This window comes from Mchenga conophoros, linkage group LG4, assembly GCF_057382185.1.
Source record: "Mchenga conophoros isolate Kocher_MC1m ecotype Shallow Benthic linkage group LG4, M_conophoros_male_GT1.1, whole genome shotgun sequence".
NCBI lineage: Eukaryota > Metazoa > Chordata > Actinopteri > Cichliformes > Cichlidae > Mchenga > Mchenga conophoros.
Window position 1 is genome coordinate 36089012 of NC_140529.1, and position 23102 is coordinate 36112113.

At 40.9% G+C, this 23102-nt stretch overlaps 1 protein-coding gene across 3 annotated transcripts in view; it reads left to right on the forward strand.

The window, feature by feature from the left end:
• Nucleotides 1-18857: 18857 nt before the first annotated feature.
• Nucleotides 18858-23102, forward strand: part of shisa6a (shisa family member 6a) — an 84565-nt gene continuing 80320 nt past the window's right edge. For 2 of the 3 annotated variants that reach the window (XM_085272140.1, XM_085272141.1), the window contains exons 1-2: nt 18859-18993; nt 19433-20371. In XM_085272140.1, coding sequence (XP_085128266.1) covers nt 19803-20371 — 569 coding nt within the window. In that variant the 5' untranslated portion in view covers nt 18859-18993; nt 19433-19802. Of the gene's footprint in view, nt 18994-19432; nt 20372-23102 lie in introns of all 3 variants that reach the window. The other variant, XM_085272142.1, reaches the window with a different exon arrangement.

Below are 23102 nucleotides of genomic sequence, written 5' to 3' on the forward strand. Positions count from 1 at the left end.
AGTGGTTATCAGGTGTAAGAATTCCTATTCCAACCCCTGGTTATCATTTATGAATGCAGCTGAAAGAAAAGAAAGTCATCAGATGATAGGTGGTAGTTTAAAGGTTGAGTTCTTCTAACACTTTGTGCTCTGTGCATGGACCGTTTACCTGCATGCAACCAAAGCCTGTTCAAACATCAGCCTGGAATAGCGGACTACAAACGATAACCAGAAAGCTTCCTGTACCAAAAATCTTGTCCCTTGCCTACAGATTATATTTAAATGCAGATATCTGTTTATAGAGATTACCAGGCTTTTATCTGGTCAGTTACACCAGGCTCAGCACAGCAGGGGCTGGCTCTGATAACATACTTGGCAGAGGAGACGGGCAGATGTGGCGTGGAGTACAACGCAGGTTTTTGCAGTTGTGTTTCGGTGAACCTTGCTCGAATGTGAGGTGATGAACAAATGAGTCAAAGACAGCAAAGGGATTTTTTCAGTCAGTTTTTATATGTTTGTTATTTTCTCTTCTTTTGCAGATAAGAAAAAAAATGCAATTCACTGTTCCTTTTGTGTCCTCAAAACAAAACAATACCCAAAATTCATGCAGCTTTGCTAGTGAGGTAGTAGAGAGGTCAGACTTTACATTATTATGAGTTTGTGAATAAAAAAAGAAAAGAGCATCACAGTGAAATTGCAAAATGGACCTTAATCATAAGTATTTCCAAAGAGTTCTGCTTCAAATTTGTGGAAGTACCTGCTAGGTAAGCAAAGTAGCTCCAGAACACTGGTGGCCCATTGAGGAGGGAAATTATGCTGGCGATAAGCTCTGAGTCAGCATTTTTTAGGTTTAGTTTGGCTTAAAGTGTTGCGAGAGTCAGCTCTCTTTGATGGAACCAGGCAGAACACTCCTAACACTACATGTGATTTTTACCATTTAGCAAGTTCTGATCTGGTCACCGCTTGCAAGGATGAACTAAGCAGGGTACAGTACAGCAGGGAACTGGGAGTGACCAGACCCTGCATAACATAAAACACAGTAAGAACAGCTGCAATGGGAGCAGCAGAGCTTGGAGAATGAAAGCGGTGAATTCTGCAGAATTACACACTACAGCATCTCCATGTAGGGAAAAACCTCTGAGCCAAACGTCTCCCACCTCTCCTTACACAGGGTTTCTTAATGAATCCACTGTGATGTCCTGAAATGACATTACAGAATGGTGCACTTAAGCTATATGCTGTCAGCACAAGAAATGTTTGCAGAGACGTTTAAGAGAAGAGCATAGCACTGCCTGAACGGGACACAGTTATGCAGCGGGCGCCTGGAATACAGTATGTTTTGGGTATGACAACATGTCTTTGTGTTGCGTAAAAAAGACACAACCACAAAACCCTGAAAGATCCAGGAGCTGCACAGCTACATGGCATTATAGTGAGATAAGGCTGACAGGCCTTCATTTCTGATTCAGAGAAATGACTCTTAGACTGAGCATAAGCCTGGTCTGTTTAAAAAAAAAAACCTGGCCACTAACCAGAAAGAAGGCTTAAGAGATTCCTCTTCTCATAATACACGTCAAGTCCTTATTGCCTCCAGGTTATTAAAAGTAAATGTTATATTGACATTTCAATCACTCAGCCTTATTGCTTTTTCCAAGACACTGACAGCGAACACTTGCATCTGAGGACATTTTCTTTTGGACTTTTGTTTCGGCTACAAGCAAACCTTATGCTGTCGAAGCAAAGGTCACGTGCAGAGTTGCAAATGTTGTTGTGGTCCACCTTTGCTGCGGATAACAGGGTCTTCACAATGACGACTGGAGCGCTCCCTTCAGAGTGTCTTTTCAGGTTAAGGCAGCCTACTGTAAACTCCATCTGGTGGTTTTCCTGCACACGCACAGTGTTGAAGGGTTTAATGCAACAATGCGGCCAGCGATATTTTTCATTTCCTATTTTCGCAACATATCCAAGTGTAAGATGATAGTTTAATTGAAAATATGTCACTTTTTTCACCAGCAAGAATGTGTTTATGAAACCCTGAGCATCTATGCCATCCGTAATAAACCAGCAGTTCCTCTCAGTCTGTGCCCAGTGACAGTTTCCAAAGCTGTGACATTTATATCCAAATGGTAATTGATTCAGAGGAAGCTGTTAGTATGCAGCTACAATTTAACAATTCTCCTCTTGAGGGGGGAGGGGATCAAGGCCCGGAAAGCAAAGAAAGGATTCTCTCTTTTCTTTTTTTCTTTTTTGCCATTGGAAGTTGTTGTTTTCTGTGTTTAAGACAGCCCACCCAGCCCCCTCCATCCCCACCCAGACCCCCTGAGAAGGCAGAGACGACTGGAAAGAGAGAGGTGGCTTGTTTTCCACATTTTGCTTCCTAACTTGACACACACACACACACACACACACACACACACACACACACACACAGAGCTTGTGTGGAGGGATGCTGCTGAGGTTGTTATTGATTGGATGCCACTGACAGAATGGACTTTGTCACAGGCAGTCCTCCCCACTCAGGCTGCAGGCTGTGTTTACTGGTGCGTCTTACCGGCGAAGTCGAGGCACCACCACCAACAACAACAACAGCAACACAAGGGACAGACAAGCAGCAGTAATCCTCCCAGATATGGTAAAGCCTGCTGAACAGAAATAATGGCATCGCGTCCAGCGTGCTGACTGCATGCAGGCCCTGCAAAATTGCCAGCGCTGTCACTCATGATTACCACTCGTGAGCACTAGCCACGGACAGTTACAATTATGACACGCTTAACGAGAACAAATGAAGCGATGATTGGCCATATAATGTGACCTCCAGCTACTGACGGCCGGGTTCATCGCGTGTCCTCGCTCTTATCGTTCAGCAGCTGCTAACGCAGATGAAAGCCATCACTTATCATGAGCCGGGCTGTTAACAACAAAAAACACCAAAAACTTTAGTGCACCTGTGGCTCGTTTTACACTCCGAGGACTTTTCCCTTCATTGCAACCATCCACGGCTTCTCTGTAAGCTGTTGCCGCCAACATTCAATTTGAGGTCGGGTTGGAACAAAGGTAAAATGAGTTTTGCACTACAATCTTAGCTAAATTAACTGTGTTTTTCAGTTTGCTCTAATCTAATTTATCCCCTCCCCCACCTCCTACCCCGTCATTCATTAGTGTTGCGCGAGTGATGAAAAGAAGGAAATCATCAGCTCTCTCAGTTGTAAGGCCTTTATTTCCCCCGGCTTCTTTCCTTCCACTCCATTTTCTATCAGAGGCACACAAAATGAATGTCATTCGAACTTGGGAAATGTGCTCTGCTTGAGCTTGGTCGGGAAAATGGAAGCAAAGGTTGCTGCCTTCTAACATTAGGTGGTTGTTGTTAACCCCAAAGCACCACCTTTGCCTGAAGTCAAACAAAAAGTGACTGAGAATAAAAAGTCAAAAAGAAGACTTGAAAGTGTGCATCCATAAACTACATCAGAGTGAAGCTCTCCAGATGGTTTTGTATGCTGGAGTAAAATCTGACAGTACGTTTTTTACATTCATCATTCCATCAATTTTAACAGGATCTCCAACACCACAAATGCAGCTGTGAACCCTGACAGAGGCTCCGTGTACAGATGACTGCAGTCGCTCACTGTTGTACGTCCTGATCTCCTCCTCTGAACACACTGACAATGATTTGAACCAAAAGTCTCAAGTTTGGATTCATCACGCCATCAAACCTGTTGCCAATGAGTTTCAGTCCGGGATACCGTCCCTTCCTAAGGAATTGCTTCTTGGTGGCCACACTTCCGCTGAGACTATTTCGAATGGTTTAGGTCAGGGGTGGGGAACTCTGGGCCTCACGGGCCGGTGTCCTGCAGGTTTTCAATATCACCCTGGGTCAGCACACCTGAATCAAAGGATTAGTTCATTGCCAGGCCTCTGGAGAACTTCAAGACATGTTGAGGAGGTAATTTAGCCATTTAAATCAGCTGTGTTGGATCAAAGACACATTTAAAACCTGCAGGACACCGGCACTCAAGCCCTGGAGTTTCCCACCCCTGTTTTAGGTGAACAGGCGCTGTATCTGCTGAAGGTCCAGATGCACCTATTTCCTGGTTTTTTTCTTTCCTTATTTCTTAAGGACTCAACGTTCAGATCTGCTGTAGGTATTTATTTTTTTAGGCCTGCCACTTCTTCTTTTATCCTCCATTTGCCCAGTTTCCTCAAATTTCCTAATTTTCCACAACATGCCACAAGCCAGGTTTTCAGCTAGTAGCTCTTTGGATATCACCTTGTATGTGCAAAAGTATTGTTTTATTTATGTCAAACAATGTCAACCAGTGTTGGGCACATGAGGCATTTTTGCAGCGATTCAAGTAAAAAATAAAAGAGAAAGAACAAATGATGTGTGTTTGTGACAGGCTCCTGGTAACAAAGTGCCTGAAGTTGGTTCTTGGTGATGTTGTGTCATGGTCCTGGGTTATTTTGACCCAGCGCTCTCAGTTTTCTTGTGTTTCTGTATCATGTTAAGTTCATTTGTTGTTCTAAGGATTCTATGGTTCCTAGGTTGTTCTGTTTAGTTTGGTCTATTAGATTCCCCCTTGTGTCTTTGCCCCCTGTCTCCCTCTGTGTGTCTGTTTATTTAATTGTGAGTTCTTGTGCCTTGTTTCATCATGTTCCCCAGCCCGTCATGTCTGCTTTCTCCCTCGTGTTCCCTCGTTTCCTCTCGTCTGCCTCTCCACTCCGGTATCATGTTTCCTGTTTTATTGTGAAGGTCCTGTGTTTGGTCTAGCTTCCCTGTCTCGTTATGGTTATTCGTGTCAGCTGTGTTCCTCGTGTGTCCTCACCTCCCTGTTATACCTCTGTGTATTCATGTCTGCGTCTCCCTCAGTTCCGTGTCGCGTCCTCCCTCTTGGCTGCGTTTCCTTGTGTGCCTCTTAGCAGCATTAGTTATTAACTTCCCAGTTTAGTGTTGTACCGCCTTTTCCCCCATTCAGCGAATAAAGCTGCATTTTGAGTTGAAATCCAGTTTTCAGTGAGTTTGCATTTGGGTCCAATTCCTGCCTGCACACAGCTAGTTTATGACATGTTGTTTGTTATGTGTGGGCACGAGGGCTTTGTTATTTATTTATTTATTTAGACTGAATGCTTTGTGGGGAAATGGTCAGGTGTAAGGACAGGACTAAAGATGAGTGAAAAAGCAACCAGTGTCCAAAGATAAAGTTTGAAAGACCTTCAGAAATCCTGGAGATTTATTGAGACCACCTAAAAAAATAAGAGTCTTGCTACTTGGATGCAAAATATAGAGAAATGAGGTATAGCTCAAGACTTTTGCACGTACTGTATACAGTCTTCGAGATCTATATCTCAGAGTGCACTAATAACTATTTATTACATAGATATTTGTTCCTAACTGTGCAGAGCAGAAACGTATCAGCGCCTTCTTCTTGACTGGAGTGCTTGACATTAAAACTCTACTTTGTTTTCCCACCAGCTGATGGCCAGATGTCTTCTCATAAATACTCATTTGTTCGTCACAAAACAGCTGTGACGGTGTGACACACACACACACACACACACACACACACACACACACACACACACACACACACACACACACACACACACACACACACTCACACGCACAGCTGCTGCTCGACTTTCTGTTTTGATTTTGACTTTGCAATCATTGATCTCCTCTGAGAAAACTCGCTGAGCCGTTTTCTCTCCTTCCCTTCTTGCACTTTGTGGTGGTTTTTCAGACGTGAGAAAAACAAGATATGGACTTAAGGTAAAGAACCAAACACAGAGGCTAAGAGTTTTAATTTCCCTCAACCCTAGTTTGCATTCTTTACGAAGTCATTAAGTATTCTTTAAGGTGTAACTCATCCAGTCACCGAGGTCCAAATTAGAAGTTTTAGTGTAGCTTATAATCCCCTTCTATGCATCATAGAGCAGTGAGATGTGTCAAATTGAAACAAATTACAGGAATCAGCGCACCAAGAAGTCTCTCTGGCCGTGCGGCTTTAGTTCATTTGATGAAAAAAAGATGGAAATGCACTTCTTAAATGTTCTGCGCCATTCTGTTAGTTGCTCCCCTGTTATCATAAACTCCACATCTACAGAAGAACTTATTCAAGCGTAGCGCTCCTGTCAAAACAACAAACAAAAAAAATGTAACACTCATTTAACCTTTTACTAACACTGTTTCAATGTAACCACTTAGAACATGGAGAAAGTGCTGAAACTCTGAGAAGTTCTCTTTTTCAGGGGGATGAAAAACTCTTCAACTCAATTCAGTTTTATTTATATAGTGTCAAATCACAACAGATGGTCAACTCAAGGTGCTTCATATTGTAAGCTAAACACCCTAAAATATTACAGAGAAAACCCCAACAATCAAACAACCCCATATGAGTGAACATGGTGACAGTGGGAAGGAAAAACTCCCTTTTAACAGGAAGAAACCTCCAGCAGAACCAGACTGAGGGAGGGGCGTCCAGCTGCTGTGACTGGTTGGAGGTGAGGGGGAAACACATTGTGGAAGAGATCAATAATAACTAATGATTAAATGATTATGTGTAAACACATAGTGAGTGAATAAAGGTGAGTGAAGAAGAAGCAGGGTCACCTGATCAAGCTCTAACTTAATGCCAAGTCAAAAAAGAAAGTAAGTATTCTGGTTAGATTGCACTGTGGGGCTCTTACAAATAACCGTCTGGCGCTCACCTCTCATTGGTTAAATTTAAAAAAGTACACTTTTTGCTTTGTTTGAAATGTGTTTTGTCCAATATCCAAAGTGCCTGAACTGAACTCCTAAGACTCGACTTTGTTCTTTTGACTGAAAGAAGATGTTGAGTCATCTTCTTGGATCCACAGTGGATCCTTTCTCTCAGTCACTGCCATCAACAGGTTGAAATTTGGTGTAGAGGTGGACACACCAGCCATCTTAGTTCCCTTCTGTTGTTGTTTCCTTTTTATTTGACATATCACATGATGTTTGAAACTGCAGAAGTATTACATCCCTGTGTTATTGTGGTCAAAGCCAAAATGTGAAGGCAGGCCAATCAGATTGCTGCTTCTGTACACATCAACTCCACCTTATACTTTTCCAAAGTTCCTCAAAGTGGCTGAATGATGCAGAATATTCAATTTATTTTGATTCCTTTTGGTCTTAAAATACTTAGAGTGCTCAGACTTTCTATAAGCTGTTTAATAACAGTGGAAAGAAAAGGCTTGATACTCTAACAGCCGATGTCCTTTATCATTTTTAAGGTCAAACATCTCTCAGCCTTAGCTTGTGCTAAACCAATACCTTCATCATCAATCTGTTTGTGCTTTTCATGGATTGGATCCAGCTGAGTGGTGCTTTTCCCCAATATCGTGAATGTTATTGCTTTCACCACCAGTGTATGACCTGTGATGGCCTGCAGCCAAGTGTAAAGCGGTAACCTTTGCCCTTTCTTTATTGTATTTTCTTGACCAACCATAACAAATTTGATCAATCTGGACTTTCAGGTAATTTCTCCTGGAAGACACTCTTAGTACACTTTGTACAACTGCTCGTTCGTGTGAAAAATGACCAAAACAGCTGTGTCAACTGCGAAAAAAGACAGCAGTGGAGCGAAGTTGAAACCCCCGACTCCTTTCTAACCTCTGAACACCTGGCTGGCTGTGCATCGGTCGTGAAAATTGGTTTGTTGGGATTGGATAATTGAAGAAATAGCTGCACGCACTGCCTTCTCCAAGTACTGGAACGGTCTGTGGATCCATTTGACCATGGAACAATCCTTTTTGAATGACTATACTGCAAGCTTGACTCATTTAACAACACTGATTCCTTCACACCCTCTCACATAGAAACATCCCCTTATTTTAGACTATGCATTTTAACCAGGACTAAACAGAACATACAGTAGTTCTTGAGGACATACTTGCTGCTTGCTGCAGTTGCAGAGACACGTTGTGTTTCCTTATCGAGGGAGTTGCTGTAGGGTGCAAACCTGGATCCATAATTTCCATAACATTTCTTGGATATGCTTTAACACTAACTCCAAGTCTGACTTATTGTTAATCTTTTGGAAAACAAAATACAAGTTCATATATTCAATAAAGACTGAGGCTGACAGGAAGTGGTGATGGTGGAAGGTGAAAGGTGAACATCAAAATTAATCTGATGGATTTCAAGAACCTGGATTTCTTCTTAAGGACAGGGGAGATATTGATATCTCTTTCACACTAAATCCTAACATACTGATTTTAATAAACATTATAACATGGCGGCAGTGTGAAAAAGTCTTGAGTCACTAGGAAAATAGTTAAGAAGTTCAGGGATTTATTGAAACATCTGCAAACATTCATGGAAATATTACATGACAGACTAAATGTTCTTACAATTCTAATCATCTTCAACGTCAGTATTTGGCATGACCACCTTTATTCTTAAACACAGCCTGAACTCTCTTAGCCAGCTTTCTTGTACTTTCTTGAAACAAAAATTCAAAGGTGGATTCATCATTCCTTTCAAGCTGTTGATGGTGATTTTCATACCTCAGCCTTTTCTCCTGGCTTCTTAACAGCCGCCCTTCCACTGAGACCATTTCTGATGAGCCTTCAGTGAACGGCTGAAGGTCCAGATGCATCTCTCAGATCCTGTGTCAGGTCATTGCTGGATTTCTTTCTCCAGCTTATTAAAGACATGACTTTTAGATAGTGTTCATCTGCTGTAGAGTTTCAGGCCTAACACTTGTTTCTTGTAATCGGATCAGTTCGCAGTATGGACAAGTGGCTCCCTGGAAACAAAATAAAAAGAAATGAGGGGTGACTGCAGACTTTCACAGTTCTGCATAGGGACAAAAGTCCTGGGCCACCTACACATGACACCTACATGACCTGCTTGGCTATGGAAACCACTGCCTTGAAGCTCCTGGCACTCGGTTTTGTACAGATGTTAGTGCTGGAGGATGTTTGGAGCTCTGCAGTTATATAAATGCAGTGGGTTGGCCACACTTGCACACTATGTGTCTCAGCACCCTACTCTAACTTTATGTGGTCTGTCACTTTGTGAGTGAGTGCTGTAGTTCCTCAGTGCTTCCACCTACAGCACTTATAGCCGACAGTGGAATATCTAGGAGAGTGGAAATTTCCCAGACTGACATGTTGCAACAGCAGCATCGAACAGACCATCCTTTCACAAATGTTTGTAAAGGCAGACTGCATAGCGAGGTGCTTGATTTTATACACCTGTGGCAACGGGACTCAAAGATGAAGAGATGTGACTCAGTACGTTTTCCCTTATAGCGTAAATCGGAGGAGTAACAGCTACACTGAGAAAACTTCATCAGTTTTCTCAGAATTGGTTTGTTCCCCGCAGAGCTCAAGGAGCACTCTTTATGAAACAGGGCAAAAAAGCTGCTATTTCCCTCATTTGCATGATATTTGGTAAATAATTCATCAGATCAGCGGGATCTCTTCCACATGGGAACAAAAGTTTTGATGACAGAGTGTCGATGCTCTCCGAGTTCACCCCACCTGTCATCAACATTATCTGTTAGCTGCACTCTTTTACTCTCTCTCAAGAAGGATTTGAAGTTAATTATGCCAAAGAAAGGAAAAAATGTCAATCTGAATTATTATTATTAATATTGTTTATTTATTACGTATTAATGTTCACCCATGGAGTTAAAAGAAACAATAAGTTTCACCATTGTTGTATATTTCATGAAAAAAAGACCTCATGTCTTCAATTTAGGAAAATATTGATCGAGATTCTTTGATATAGGACAAAGAGACATAGCAGAAAATATACCATTGCAATATAAAACTGACTTATTTATTCATATATTATTTATAAATGTGAATTATGAGATAAAATTAACTTATAACTTATTTATGTCTCTTTAACACTGAAGTGCCACATATTCAAAATAATAATGTTTAAGCCCAAAATGCTGACTGTAAGTAATTTGATTACATGTAATACATAATTCTGTTACTTCAGTACAGTTTAAAATATCAAATTGAATCTGGTCAAATAAAATTTCCTCGACTGGTATATACTCGGTTCATGCGTAGCATATTTTCTTTAATAATTAATTATTTGAATAATATAAATTGAATAAATTCAACATATGCTAACTGACAGATTCTGAGGAATAAATTGTTTAGCATACATCAGTGACTTTGAATGTGTGGATATTTCTAATTAGCATTGGGGGGATTTTAAATTGTTTTATGGAAAGTCAAACACCTGCCAGGTGGGTAGATATGAGCAGCCGGCTCTCTTTGGTGGCGCACATCAAACCAGCTTTTAAGTTTTCAATTCACATCCAACGTCAAGCTTGTGAAAGATGTCGGGTCAGTCTGGCTCATTAACAAAGGCAACAGAATGGACCCTTGAACAGGACTGATGTCAAAGGAGAGCAATTCCCTCCTGCACCAGAAGTGGGGCAGACATTTTAGATGGTGCTCTGAGCTCAGTCAAATCAAGACCCACATAAAATCCCTGATTGAAAGACAAAATATAGACCAGCTGGATACTAGAGAGTGAATATGGAGCAAATATCTGTGATACTAATCAACATAACAATTACCAGGCGGGCGCTTTCAAGATTATCCCCTCTGTGGGGCGAAAGGCGATTATTTTTACAGCGTGATTGTTTAGCGCTCGTGGTGTGGAAAACCGACACAGAGCTCGAGAGCTCCTCGGTGTCATTTATTGTTATTTATTTCATTTGTCTGTGGAAATACGGTCTCATTATTCTTCGGCGAATTCCGACCCCGTCGTTACCTGTCAGCTCTTTTTGCTGAAACTAGCTTTGCACACTAGAAGCTGTTTAACACTAATAGACAATCCCTCTTGCTTTTTTGCTCAACATGCCATCTGATGTGCCATTTTGACTGACAGAGGAATGGAGGGCCAATTTGCAAATGCCGCCTTCCAGAGCATCCACTGTGGAAAGACATTCATCAAAAGCTCTGTGCCCTTTTTCTTGTCTTCTTGTCATATTATCTGTACAGTGCTGTCAGGGGCACTGCAGAGTTGATCATACCATATATCAAAGGCCTGCATGGTTAGATCACTTGAATGATGTAAAGGATGGGTGGGCAATTAACTTCTTCTTCTTCTCTCTTTTTTTATTCTTTTATCTGGAACTTGGAGTTAGCGGTGTGGGATAAAGTGCTTTAGACAACTGACAAGTCAAGTAGGGGCACAGAATTAAACGCCACCACTAACACGGTGCAACGTGTGCAAGTCTTAATATCTGCTCAGGTATCTTAGCAAAAGACACAGTCGAGCTGCTACATTTATAAGAGGTTACTGTAGTTATATTTATTGGCTGTAATAATTGTGATAATGATAGGCACTGCCCTGAGAATTAAATTTCAACAATATCATTAAACTTTAAATAGAAAAATTAAAAAATATAAAACAGGTGATTTATGAAAACATTTGTACTCGACTGTAAAATGTTGATTTTAGAGCTCAAGTGGAAACTTTTAACATGGGAGTTCGCCAATGTGACTCACTTTTGGACCCAGACTCAAGTGGCCACTAGAGGGACTCAACTGATTTTTGGCTTCATTTTTCCTGTCTCTGAGGTTGCTGCCTGGTAGCAGCCAAATGCTAATGTGTGCCCTGCATAATCATCTAAATTTACTCTGAAGGGGATGCTAGTTTACAAAATAAACATCATGTTGCTTCAAAGAAGACTTTAAAGTAGAAACTGAGACCATAAACACATCGGGGAAGTGTTTACCGAAGTGAACAGTGGAGCCATTTTTCCCACAGACTTCTATACACTTACACTTCTTTTTGCTCTCAGGGCAGCTGCCCTCTGCTGGCCAGCAGAGAGAATGCAGGTTTCAGGTGCTTCTTCACTTCTTCACAAGTCAGCTACCTCCAAATTTTACATACAATTACAGCTCAAATATTTTGTGTTGTGATTTTTATATCTTAATTTTTAAACAATATTCATTATATATAAAGTCAAATATTTCAAGACTTTAAAAAATAATAATTGTTATAATTATGGCTTATAGATTATGACAATCAGATGATATATCTTGTTTGAGTAAGTTACTGTTCAGACGGCATCAGTACCTCTTAGTCTGTGTCAGTACACACAAACATAACCATGGGGTTGTCAGCTCACCTGACAGCTGTCTGGATGAAGATGATCGACACCACAAGGAGGCTAAGCCACAGGTCATTGCTGAAAAGTCTGGCTGTTCACAGTGTGCTGTACCGAAGCATATTAATGAAAAAATTGACGAGAAGGGGAAAAATGTGGTGCACAAGCATGAAAAAGCACACCAGCATATAGGAAATCAGCAACTTTGACAGGACTGTTAAGCAAAGTCGATTCAAGAGTGCGGACAGCTTCACAAAGAGAGGACTGAGGCGGTATCAGAGCATCAAGAGCAACAGCATCCATCCATTTTCAGAAAGAAGTGGCAGTCATGAACCAGAGACAACAACAGAACCACCTTAATTGAACTAAGAAGAAACAGAACTGAACAGCTGCTCAGTGTCTGAAGGAAGAGTTTAGTGTTTAACGTTTCAGCAGTCTGTGATGATTTGGGATGTCACGTCATCTTCTGGTGTTGGTGGTGGTTGAACAATTGCGTCCACAGTGCAAAGCCAATGCCACATCTACCAGGAAGCTTTAGAGCACTTCATAGGACCATCTGAAGACACTGAGTTCTTTTTCCACAGTGCCAAAACTACCACCAGATTGTTTGCTGATCATACTGTGCTAATGTTGCCTGATAATTCAACTGACCTGAACCCCACAGAGACTCTACTGTCAAAAATAAGGTGAGAAATGTCGAATGCAAAACTGTAGACAAGCCGAAGGCTTCATGGTAATGGAAGATGTTCAGAAGGTCAGAAATATTATTTTTGAATGATCATGGGATATGGGATTTGTGAGATACAGCCATGGTACAATAAAAAGGTAAAAGACATAATAAAATGATCTACTGGGTCTTTAAATTGAGTAAATACAACCTGAGCTTTATTGAGTAAACAAAAACTAGGCTTTTTAGGACCAGAACCCAAGTGCTTGAAACAGGAAGCAGAATGAATGATTTATTTATTTAGGCTAATGGACAGAGTCTAAAACAAAGTCCATATCATGAAGCACAAAATCCAAAATAACTTAGAAGGAAAACACCTCAGCAGGATAACAGACATCCCGACAAAGGGAAAACAGCACTATTTATACACACACACCGGATAATCGGGTAAGCAACCACATCTGGGAAAACGAGACAATCAGGGAAAATGACAGACAGAAGATAAAACTTGAGACAAGACACAAGAGACACAAAGTAAAACAAGCAGTGACAAAACACTAAGTCAAAATACTCATACAGCAACTTGACACTAAGGGATACTGCTGGCTGGGGAAATAACTCAAAATAACAAACTCACAGCTGATGATAAAATTTCAGAAGCAGTGTCTGGGAGAACTAAGAAGATGCTCTGATTGGGTAACTTGTAGTACGACTCTCCAAAGCAATAACTTGATGTAATCTCCATTCTTCTTTAGTGTTGCTTCAATTCATTGAGGTTTGCAGGTATTTGTTTACACGCAGCTGAAGCCTGGACTCTGGTTGGGACTTTGAAACACTTTGATTCCTTTCTTTTTCAGCCCTTCTTTTGCAGATTTGGCAATGTGCTTGCTGTCATGTTATATGATGCAAAGATCACTTTGTTATACAGTGGAGCTCATGGACGACTCAGTGATTGTAAGGTGCCCACGTCCAAGTCAGCACGCCTCCACCACTATGCTCACAGTTGGTAGGAGGTGTTTGTGCTGATATTCATCATGACCAAACATCTGCATTGTTAAAGAAATCTTTTGGTTCCCTTCCAAACAAACTATACTGGTTCACTCTTTTCCTAATTGTGATGAACTTTAACATTTAACATGTCAGCTGAGACATGTAGTGTATGACATGTAGTTTATTTATTTTGGTTTTTATTTTGCAATTACTTTAAGGAATGCAGAGTCTGGCCTTGGGGTGAATTTGCTGGGATGTCCACTCCTGGAAAGATAAACAACTGTCTTGAATTTTCAGTCTTTCTGACTGTAGAGTGAAGTTGTTTGAAAATTGCCTTAATACCTTTCCCGGATTGATGGGCAGCAACAATTCCTTCTCTATTATTGCTGATGTATTTCCTCTTTGTCACGGTGTTAAAACACACCTAAATGCTTCCGACTAGCAAACTGCCCAAACTTCACACTTGCCCATAATCACCTGGCTGCTTCTTACCCTCTTTGTTCTCACAGAAGCCGTATAGGTCTGCTTAGTGTTTTTACATTCTGCTTTTGAATGTTGCTCATGTTTGTTTTGTTTTTTTTTTAAAGATAAATAATCACACAGTGTAATATATCACACCTAATCCTAAGATCTGCGAAGGACCAGATGATTCTTGAAGTCCTGATATATAAAACTTTAGAAGTGACAAAAGGGTGTACTTTCTAATCATCAAAATTAAACCAAAAAAGCATGAAATGGTGTGTACTGAATATAGGATACACAAAAAGTATTGCTTGTCACAATATTCTAATGTTATGAGATGGTGCAGTTCATGAAAACAAAAACTGTTTTACATTTAAAAACAACAAAAACCCACAAAAAATCATTATTTGTCCTAAAATGTCAAATCTAATCTCCCTACCCTTAAAATTAAATCTGTCACCATAAGATTCACATGTAATAATTCAACTATGGCTGAAAGTAATTCACTCACACATAAAATAAATGTTAACAACTGTTTGTTGTGGCTTTAACATTAATAATACTACAAGAATGCACCAGTGATATCAGTTTTATAACTTAAGTGCATTAAATGTTGCAGAGGACCCCATAAATATCATCACCTTGCTATGTGAAAAATAGAATTGCTGTAAAAGTAATAACAGCAGACCTTGGTCAAACAGCATTCACCTTGATCAAATGGCACTAGAGCTGGCTAAAACAAATAAATCTTGGCAGTAGTTTTAGTCTGCACACCAGATGGATGAGCTTTGACATGCCGGATAATAACTGAGTGAATGAGGACAGCAGACTTCATGCAATGACAGCAAAGTATTTGAAAGTCAATTTGATACGGTTTCCTTTTGCTGTCAAATTACCTGTCTGGATGTTTTAATGTGGTAATGCTCACCATCTGCTCTGTCAGATTTGGCCAGAATAAAGCACATATTTTAAAACGATTAAACCTTTGAGAAAATGGGAAAGGCTGAGTTTTAAAAAAAATAATTCTATTAACTATGTCCCACTCCTGATATTTCTCGTTTTGAGTGATCTGTTCATAAAAAATGTTTGCAATATGTTTGTAATAAAACCCTGCTATCGGGAGATGTAGTATATGTACAATTCACTGACTACATAAAGAAGATGGACACAAACACTGTGACAGTAGCCGTACGCTCATCGTGAAACTGAGGCGATGTTGGTGTTTTGAAACTAGATGAAATCAGATGCAGTGTGGGTCTTACTGAGACACTGCATGGTCCAGCTCAATGTGACTTTCACTGATACTTTTGGTTTAGGCAAGGCAAGGCAAATTTATTTGTATAGCACAATTCAACAACAAGGTGATTCAAAGTGCTTTACAGAGACATTAGAAACAAAAACAAATAAAAAGCATGATTTAAAATTGATTAAAACAAGCAAACAAACTAACTAACTAAACACACACATTTCACACCTGTTCGCGCGATCTGAACCCTTATCGTAAGGGGAGCTACCAGTCCTTCTGTGGACGAGCTACTTTCTATTTTAAATTCCCTGAATTTAAAATACTCTCTAGACCCAGTTGGGGAGCTACCCAGAGCTCTAATCCCACTTAACAAACAAACAAAACCGTATATAAAATCAAAACAGATAAAATCAGAACAGTAGATAAAATCAGTAGTTAGTGTAAGTTTTGAAATTTAAGCTTAAAAGTGTGGATTTGGTGCTTTATTCAAATGCAGCTGAGAATAGGTGAGTCTTCAACCTGGATTTAAATAAACTGAGTGTTTCAGCTGATCTGAGGCTTTCTGGGAGTTTGTTCCAGATATAAAAATAATAATATAATAATAATAAAATAATTTCCCCCAGGGATCAATAAAGTATTCTGATTCTGATTCTGATTCTGATATAAGGAGCATAAAAGCTGAATGCAGCTTCTCCGTGTCTGGTTCTGACTCTGGGAACTGATAAAAGACCGGATCCAGATGACCTGAGGGATCTGGAAGGTTCATACTGGGTCAGGAGGTCACTGATGTATTTTGGTCCTAAACCATTCAGAGCTTTATAGGCCAGCATCAGAAGGTTTAGTGACCATTTTAAGCAAAAATGACCTTTTTTTTTTTTTTCTTAAGGTTTAGTCTAGTCCATGCTGTCATCAAGGTCATTTTAGTTTTGAGTCTTTATCTGTTCTCATGTGTCTCTCCTTGTGTTCTGTGTCTCCCCAGTCTGTCGTGTGTCTCCTGTGTTACATGTTGTCAAGCTCTTGTTGTCTATGTCCCGTTTCCTGTTTTATTTTGAAGAATCTTGTGTTCCATGTTCAGTGTGTTTAGTTTTGCTTCTGTTGTTGATGCGTCATGTTGATTTGTGTCAGCTGTGTTTCCCCAGATGTTTCCACTTCCCTCATTACCCTTCTGTATATTTAAGTCCTCTGTCTCCCTCTGTTCATTGTCAGGTTATCTGCTTATCTCGCCTCATGTCTATGGATTATTTGTGTTTCCACAAGTAGGGATGGGTATCGTTTAGGTTTTATCCGATACCAGTACCAAACCGGTACTTTTGAAACGCTGCCGGTGCTTAAACGGTGCTCGAACTGGTGCTTAAAGAATGGAGAACACAAAATTGGTCCAAAAACCTCTCCTGTTCAGCTGGTTTTTTGTAAAAAGATAACAATGTTAGCCTTTTCTGCAGCTATAGGGGATTTATGGCATCACTCTTGGCTGGAAGCAGTGCTTAATCAATGGAAAAAACACAACTTTTGTCCAAAATCCTCTCATGTTCAGCTGTTTTCCACTTTTTCTTTGGTCGTTTTAGCCTTTTTGGCCAGGGTGAAGGGAGTATCTGCCATCAAACAAGAAGACAGCCGCATGTAACTACCACGGTGTTTGCTAGTTCACCTTACATGCATTAATGTAATAACGTGGTTAGCCTACTCAACGTAAATTACACACGGACAACATTAAGCTACTCACGCAGAGAAGAACGGCTGCTGCTGCATCATCATCCTCATCATTTCTGCTACACTGGCAGGGCTAGGGGCCAGGACTCTCCTCTTCGGGTTTTTGGGGGATGTTGCTAACTCCGGGTCCGATAACAGGCACCACACCCGCAGTAGATGTGCTCGATGTGAGGTCTCGCAGCAAGCTATCAAATACGGCGCATTTTTCGGCTTTTAAAAAAAAACGCTATGCGTTGCCAGGTGTTTCATCGGATTCGAGGTGTTACCTCCTTTGACAGTATCACAGTATCAGCTTAAAGCACTTGTTGCAGGCTGCTGAGTTTGCATCTTTTGCTGTGAAGTACAGCCAGACTTTGCCATAATGGCACCGGATATCAGTACCCATCCCTATCCACAAGTCTCCATTTGTCATGCTTCTTTTCAGGTTCATGTTAATGTCATACTTTTCTTGTCTCATTCTAGCTGTTCTCAGTTTAGGTTATCATTTAGTCTTTTCCTCAGTTCGTCTTTGCCTTTGTTTTTGTTTTTACCATCAGCCTAAATAAACGGCGCGCTTTTTGTTATACTTTGTTTTCTTTCCTGTGTCTGCTTTTGGGTCCACTCCACAACACACTGGCCATCCTGGCTGTGACAGGATTCAGGTGTCATCACCTTTATAAGGGGACAAAATTGGCACTCTGGAAACACAGAAAGCAGCACACGATCAGGTGTTATGACCTAGAACATAATCGTTCCCTAACAATAAGTGGTTACCAAGTATCATATGATGTAAACGTGAAATTACCAGTAAGTGAAAAGTTACATTTTTTTGATAGTAGTGTAGAAAACAGTGAGCTTAGAGTCATCAAGACAAATACACAAAAAATCACTTAACATTGATTTCGCCAGAAATTTGAAATAAAGTAAATGACTTCAATGGGAAAATGATTTTAGGAAAATCTTTAATACTGAAATTAAATAGCAGCCCGAAGTCATGATTCCCAAAAGCCATATTTAGTAAAACATTCTCAAGTTTGACTTTTAAATTGTCAGATCTGTGAAGCATATCCTGAAAATCAAGTCAACATTTGTAGAAAATATTTTCTGGGAGCTGCGGTGAACTGAGAAAATGTCATCTTAAAGTCATTTGTTTCCCATCAGTGTACAGAATATTCAAATATGTCAGTCAGATGTTGGCATTAAAGTGAAGGGATGAGTAATCAGATTGCAAAAAGCAGGATTTCTGAAATACTCTCATATGTATGTGCTTAATATTAACCTTTCTTAAAGTAGCCCTTTCCCTAAATTCAGCTTTTACTCTGAACGTCAAATTAAAACTTCCTCCCCGCTTCAAGATATTTCTGCAGCGCCCAAATCCGTCTCACCTTCCCCTCCACTTGGATGGGCTTTGATTTATAATTCTAAAGTAAACCAGCTGGGGCATGTTTGCATAGACACGCACACGCACACACACACACACGCACGCACGCACGCACAGCTTGTGTGCGCACTGATGCGTGAATATACACCAACAGCAGCGCCTCGCCTCTGCAGACAACTTCTAATACACTGTTATCTTTGTGTTTTTTCCACCTCGCGACTTATCGAGTGCAGCCTGCAGGCATATGACCAAAGGAGAGGGGAGCAGAGATGATTGATAATTAAGTGAAGTACCTGTATCGGTGACGTGGGTGGGGAAGACAGAGAGCGAGAGAGAGAGAGAGAGAGAGAGAGAGAGCGATGGAAGGAGGCGGGCCGGAGAGGAGAGAGAGGTCTTGCCTCTTGTCTTGCCGAGGCTCTTTGATTCAGTGGCAGTGGCTGAGACAACCCTGTTACCGGCCAATGTTAACCTGGTAAGTCCTCATGTTCTTCTTCTCTCTCTTTAAATCAGACCATTTGCCATTTATCTCTCTTTAGAAACGAGTAGAAGTTACTTTACAGGTCAGGAAGTCGGAAGAAATAAAGTTTGCGCATAAAATGGAAACAGATGAGGCGACACAACGCAACGCAGCGGCATATTTGGGATCTCCGTGCAAGTCAACATTAAGAATTGGTTCTTTTTTAAACCAAAGTAGCTGATATTGGTGTTTTGAATTATATGAATATAGAAACGGGTCGGTGTTTTTTTTTTACTTTCCGGGTGCTGAAGCGCTCCAGCAAACCAAAGGGAAACTTGGGCGCTGTCCACGGTGCTGAAAGTGTTCGCGTGTTTAAAGACGGTCCGGTTGTCGCAGCTTTATCTCTGTCTGTATTGACAAAGTTTCTCATGGATAACCCCTCTCTTCTCCACAGTGTAACTAAGAGCCCCGATCATACTCGAGACCAACAGCTCGTGGCAAAGCAAAGACAGATTCCCCTGAAGGACTCTGTGTATTTATCGGGTATCTGTGTCCAGATATAAATCCAGACCTTGGGTCAGACCCAACTTTAGAAGAAAAACACGCTCTTTATTGGATGACCACGACGTGTGAAGATGCATTGCGTGTCCGATGAGTGCAAAATCTGCCAGTTAAAGTCCGTGATCAAGAGCTCGGCGCAGACAGGAGTACCCGCGGTGAAGAAACCCGCAAGAAGCTCCACCCGGTAAGAAGTGGAAGAGTGATATTCAGTGAAGAAAGAGAAGAGAGTGGGGGCCAGCAAACAAACACCAGCGCGTCATCAAATGATGGGGATAAAGCACCTTCTGCTTCTTTTGGTTTACTTAGACCCTCTGAATGTCCTGTGCGCCGCCACCACCAACAAAAAGAACAAAACCCCGCCGAGGAGGATCCCAAAGGTGAAGGAGGTCAACGGCAGCACCACCGCGGTCCCCGGAGCCGCCGCCGTCCCGGGGAAGATCACCCAGGTCCAGGCTCCGCCGCTCGTCGCGTTCCAGCACGACACCTGTAAGGGCTACTACGACGTGAGCGGTCAGTTCGACAACGCGTTCGCCTGCAATAATACCGATCACCGCTTCTGCTGCGGCAGCTGCTTTCTGCGCTTCTGCTGCGCGGACCGGGGTAAGCGGCTGGAGCAGAACAGCTGCAACAACTACATCACCCCGGACTGGATCAAAACCCAGCCCCCGTCACCGGCGCCAACAGGTGACACGTACGACCCCGCGCTGGACCAGACCAACACCACAGTGTACATCACCTGCGGGGTCATTGCGCTCATCATTGCCATTGGGATTTCTGCAAAAGTTGCCTACGATAAAGCCACGAAGCCCCCTCAGGAAATGAACGTGCACAGGTGAGATCTTTTTTTCTTTTTTTTAATGTTGTCACAATCCAATCTGGGAAATTATAAATTTTAAAAGATGTCCTTTATGTAATTTCAGTTTTACACTTGTGTTCCTGTCTGGACTCTGTCAGTGCCTTACTCATATAAATCTGAACCTGTTTTCATGTGTCAGAGTAATTAAGACTAATTCTTAAAACTACAGTTTATCAAATGATCAGATGGGGAAGCCTTTTTTGCAGATTGACACAGACTTCAGCTCACAATCAGATTTTTTGCTGTCAATTCCTTCCAATAGATTTAAAACCCAATCTATATAGTTGCTCTCATGGGGAATCAACTAATCTATAGTAACGCACATAACTTACACCTTCAGTATCATGGGTTCAGTCTACCCCATGACCTTTTAACATTACCATTACTCTTTTTCCCAGAGATTTGCTTTAAAAAAAATCATAGATACCTTTACAGGGCACACATCCCATTCTCTGGCAATCCTTGAAGGCGGGTGGTGGTATTTTATGTCCGTCAAACCTCCAGGGAATAAAGCAAATGCCACTGAAAACCATTATAAGTGATCACGTTCATCGTGATGGGAGTGGTCTCTTTTGCAATGACTTTTTTTTAAGTCCTCGAGGCACCAGTAGTGGTCACTGAATTGCTCAGTGAATATTAAAGCCACATAAAACCACATCCTGTAGCCATTTCAGTCACAAGCTGAACAAATTGCTGTATGATGTGTGGAACAGGCCAAAGGCAATGTTTGCCCCCCCCACACACACACACACATCATGATCATCATCATCAGAAAGTCAATTATAAGATATTTTCCATGCAAATGACTTCTGTTTCCATCCTTATGTCCTGAATCAGACCTCTTCGTCTATTTTTTCAGCTTCAAGGCATTTTTTGTTGCCTAAAAATAATTCCGCTGACCAAATTATGGGCACCGTTGTGCATTTGAAAGTCTGCTGTGCTAAACACTGCAAATGGTGTGCTGTTGTATAGAAAGCTTTAACCTGGGTGTAAAATCTTGCAGTTTCTTATAATTTGAAAAATTTATGACTGTCAATTTGAAAGCTTGGAGTATTGCAGCTAGACTCTTAATAAATTACAAAGAATAACTGATCTTTCAGGACTGTATTGTCTGCAGCCCAGAAATAGCCAGATAACTGTGGAAAAATTCAGACTGTGGTTCATTTCAGCAGGATATATCATTTCCAAATTTCTCATTTATTTTCCATGCAGTGCAGTCTGGAGGCTTTGCATTGCATTCTAAGTGATAAAACGTGCAGGACCCTACTCCCTATTTGAATAAAACTGAGAACTTTGGTACTTTATGCAAATCAAAGGCCAGATGCAAGATCATTGGGAGCTTATTTCTCACTTCAAGTGTTGTCACTGTCTGTCTATCCATCCATCCATAGAACCCTAAAGCGACTGAAAACTTTGTTATCTTTCTTATCTTTAATAACAAAGGGATTACAGATAAAGTAAATCTACATTTTAATCATCCTCTTTGGCACGATAGCTCAAAATGCCACACTAGTTGTTCATGTTTGCTACCAAATGTGTGCAGCTGTGGTTTCAAATATGGCTCTTTCACTGTCTGTAGCTTTAAATGGAAGTGAGCCACTGTGGCCACCCCATCTTTCTGGAAGAGGTCTGTGAAATGGCAGCACACAGATCGCATGTCACCTGACACAGACTGAATGATACTTCGAATGGAAAAAATTATGCCTATTCTGCCTTTCTGAACTATTATTTTACAATGAACTATAATGTGATAATAATAATAATGATGATAGGAAACATTTTAGAAGCAACTTTATGCCAAATGGTAGCACAAAAGTCATCATGGAAAAACACCAAAGGATCTTATAGTTATGTCCTTGTTATTTGGCTTCACAGTTTTGACATGCATTGTGCTGACATTAAAGATAAAAGAAATAAACTTGGTGTTCAGTTCCTCAGATACCAGCAAAAGACCATGCGGCCTACTTTGCTCATGGCTGAAACATTTTTGGTAACAGAGGATCTGATGGTGGACTGTTCTGAAGATTTAGCAGAGTGTGGTGACTGTAACTGTGATGCCATAATGTTACAGAAGTCTTTATAGGTTGCTTTCGTCCACAGGAATGACTTTTATGGTATCGTAGTATATCAGCTCATGCTGTTATAGAGTAAATTTCTACAGTAGGGGTTCTTTTATTGTTCGTGTGGTGTGTGGTTAGATAGAATTTCTTGTGTTTTGAATTTTGGTTTCCACCTTGAGATTAAAAAAATCTTTTTAGATGCATCTCCGTCAGCATTCCTGCAGAAAAGGTAAAATGGAAAACCACTGTCTGTTTTACTGTTTGATAGACATTTTCCACGTAGCTGATTGCTTCCATGTCTAATGGATATTCCGTCGTCACTGAAGCAGGTATTAAAAGGATAATTAAGGATAGTGTTTAATTAGTCGTAGGTTTGACTAAAATTGCATTTTCCACCCACAATTAAAGAAAAATTATAGTCAGTTAGTCACTGCTGGTGTTCAATAGTCTCTGGAGTCACCTCGTATTATCCATAGTTGACTCTGGACAGAGCAGTAGAGGATGTCTTGTTTCTCTCCAGAGCCCAGAAGTTGACTTAATGATAATTGCGCATTGTTATGCTCGGGTCATGAAGCTTTGTTGCCTGCTGATTTGAAAATGTCGAGGGAGATTACTCAGCTGTCTTTCTTAGAGAAACACAGTAACAA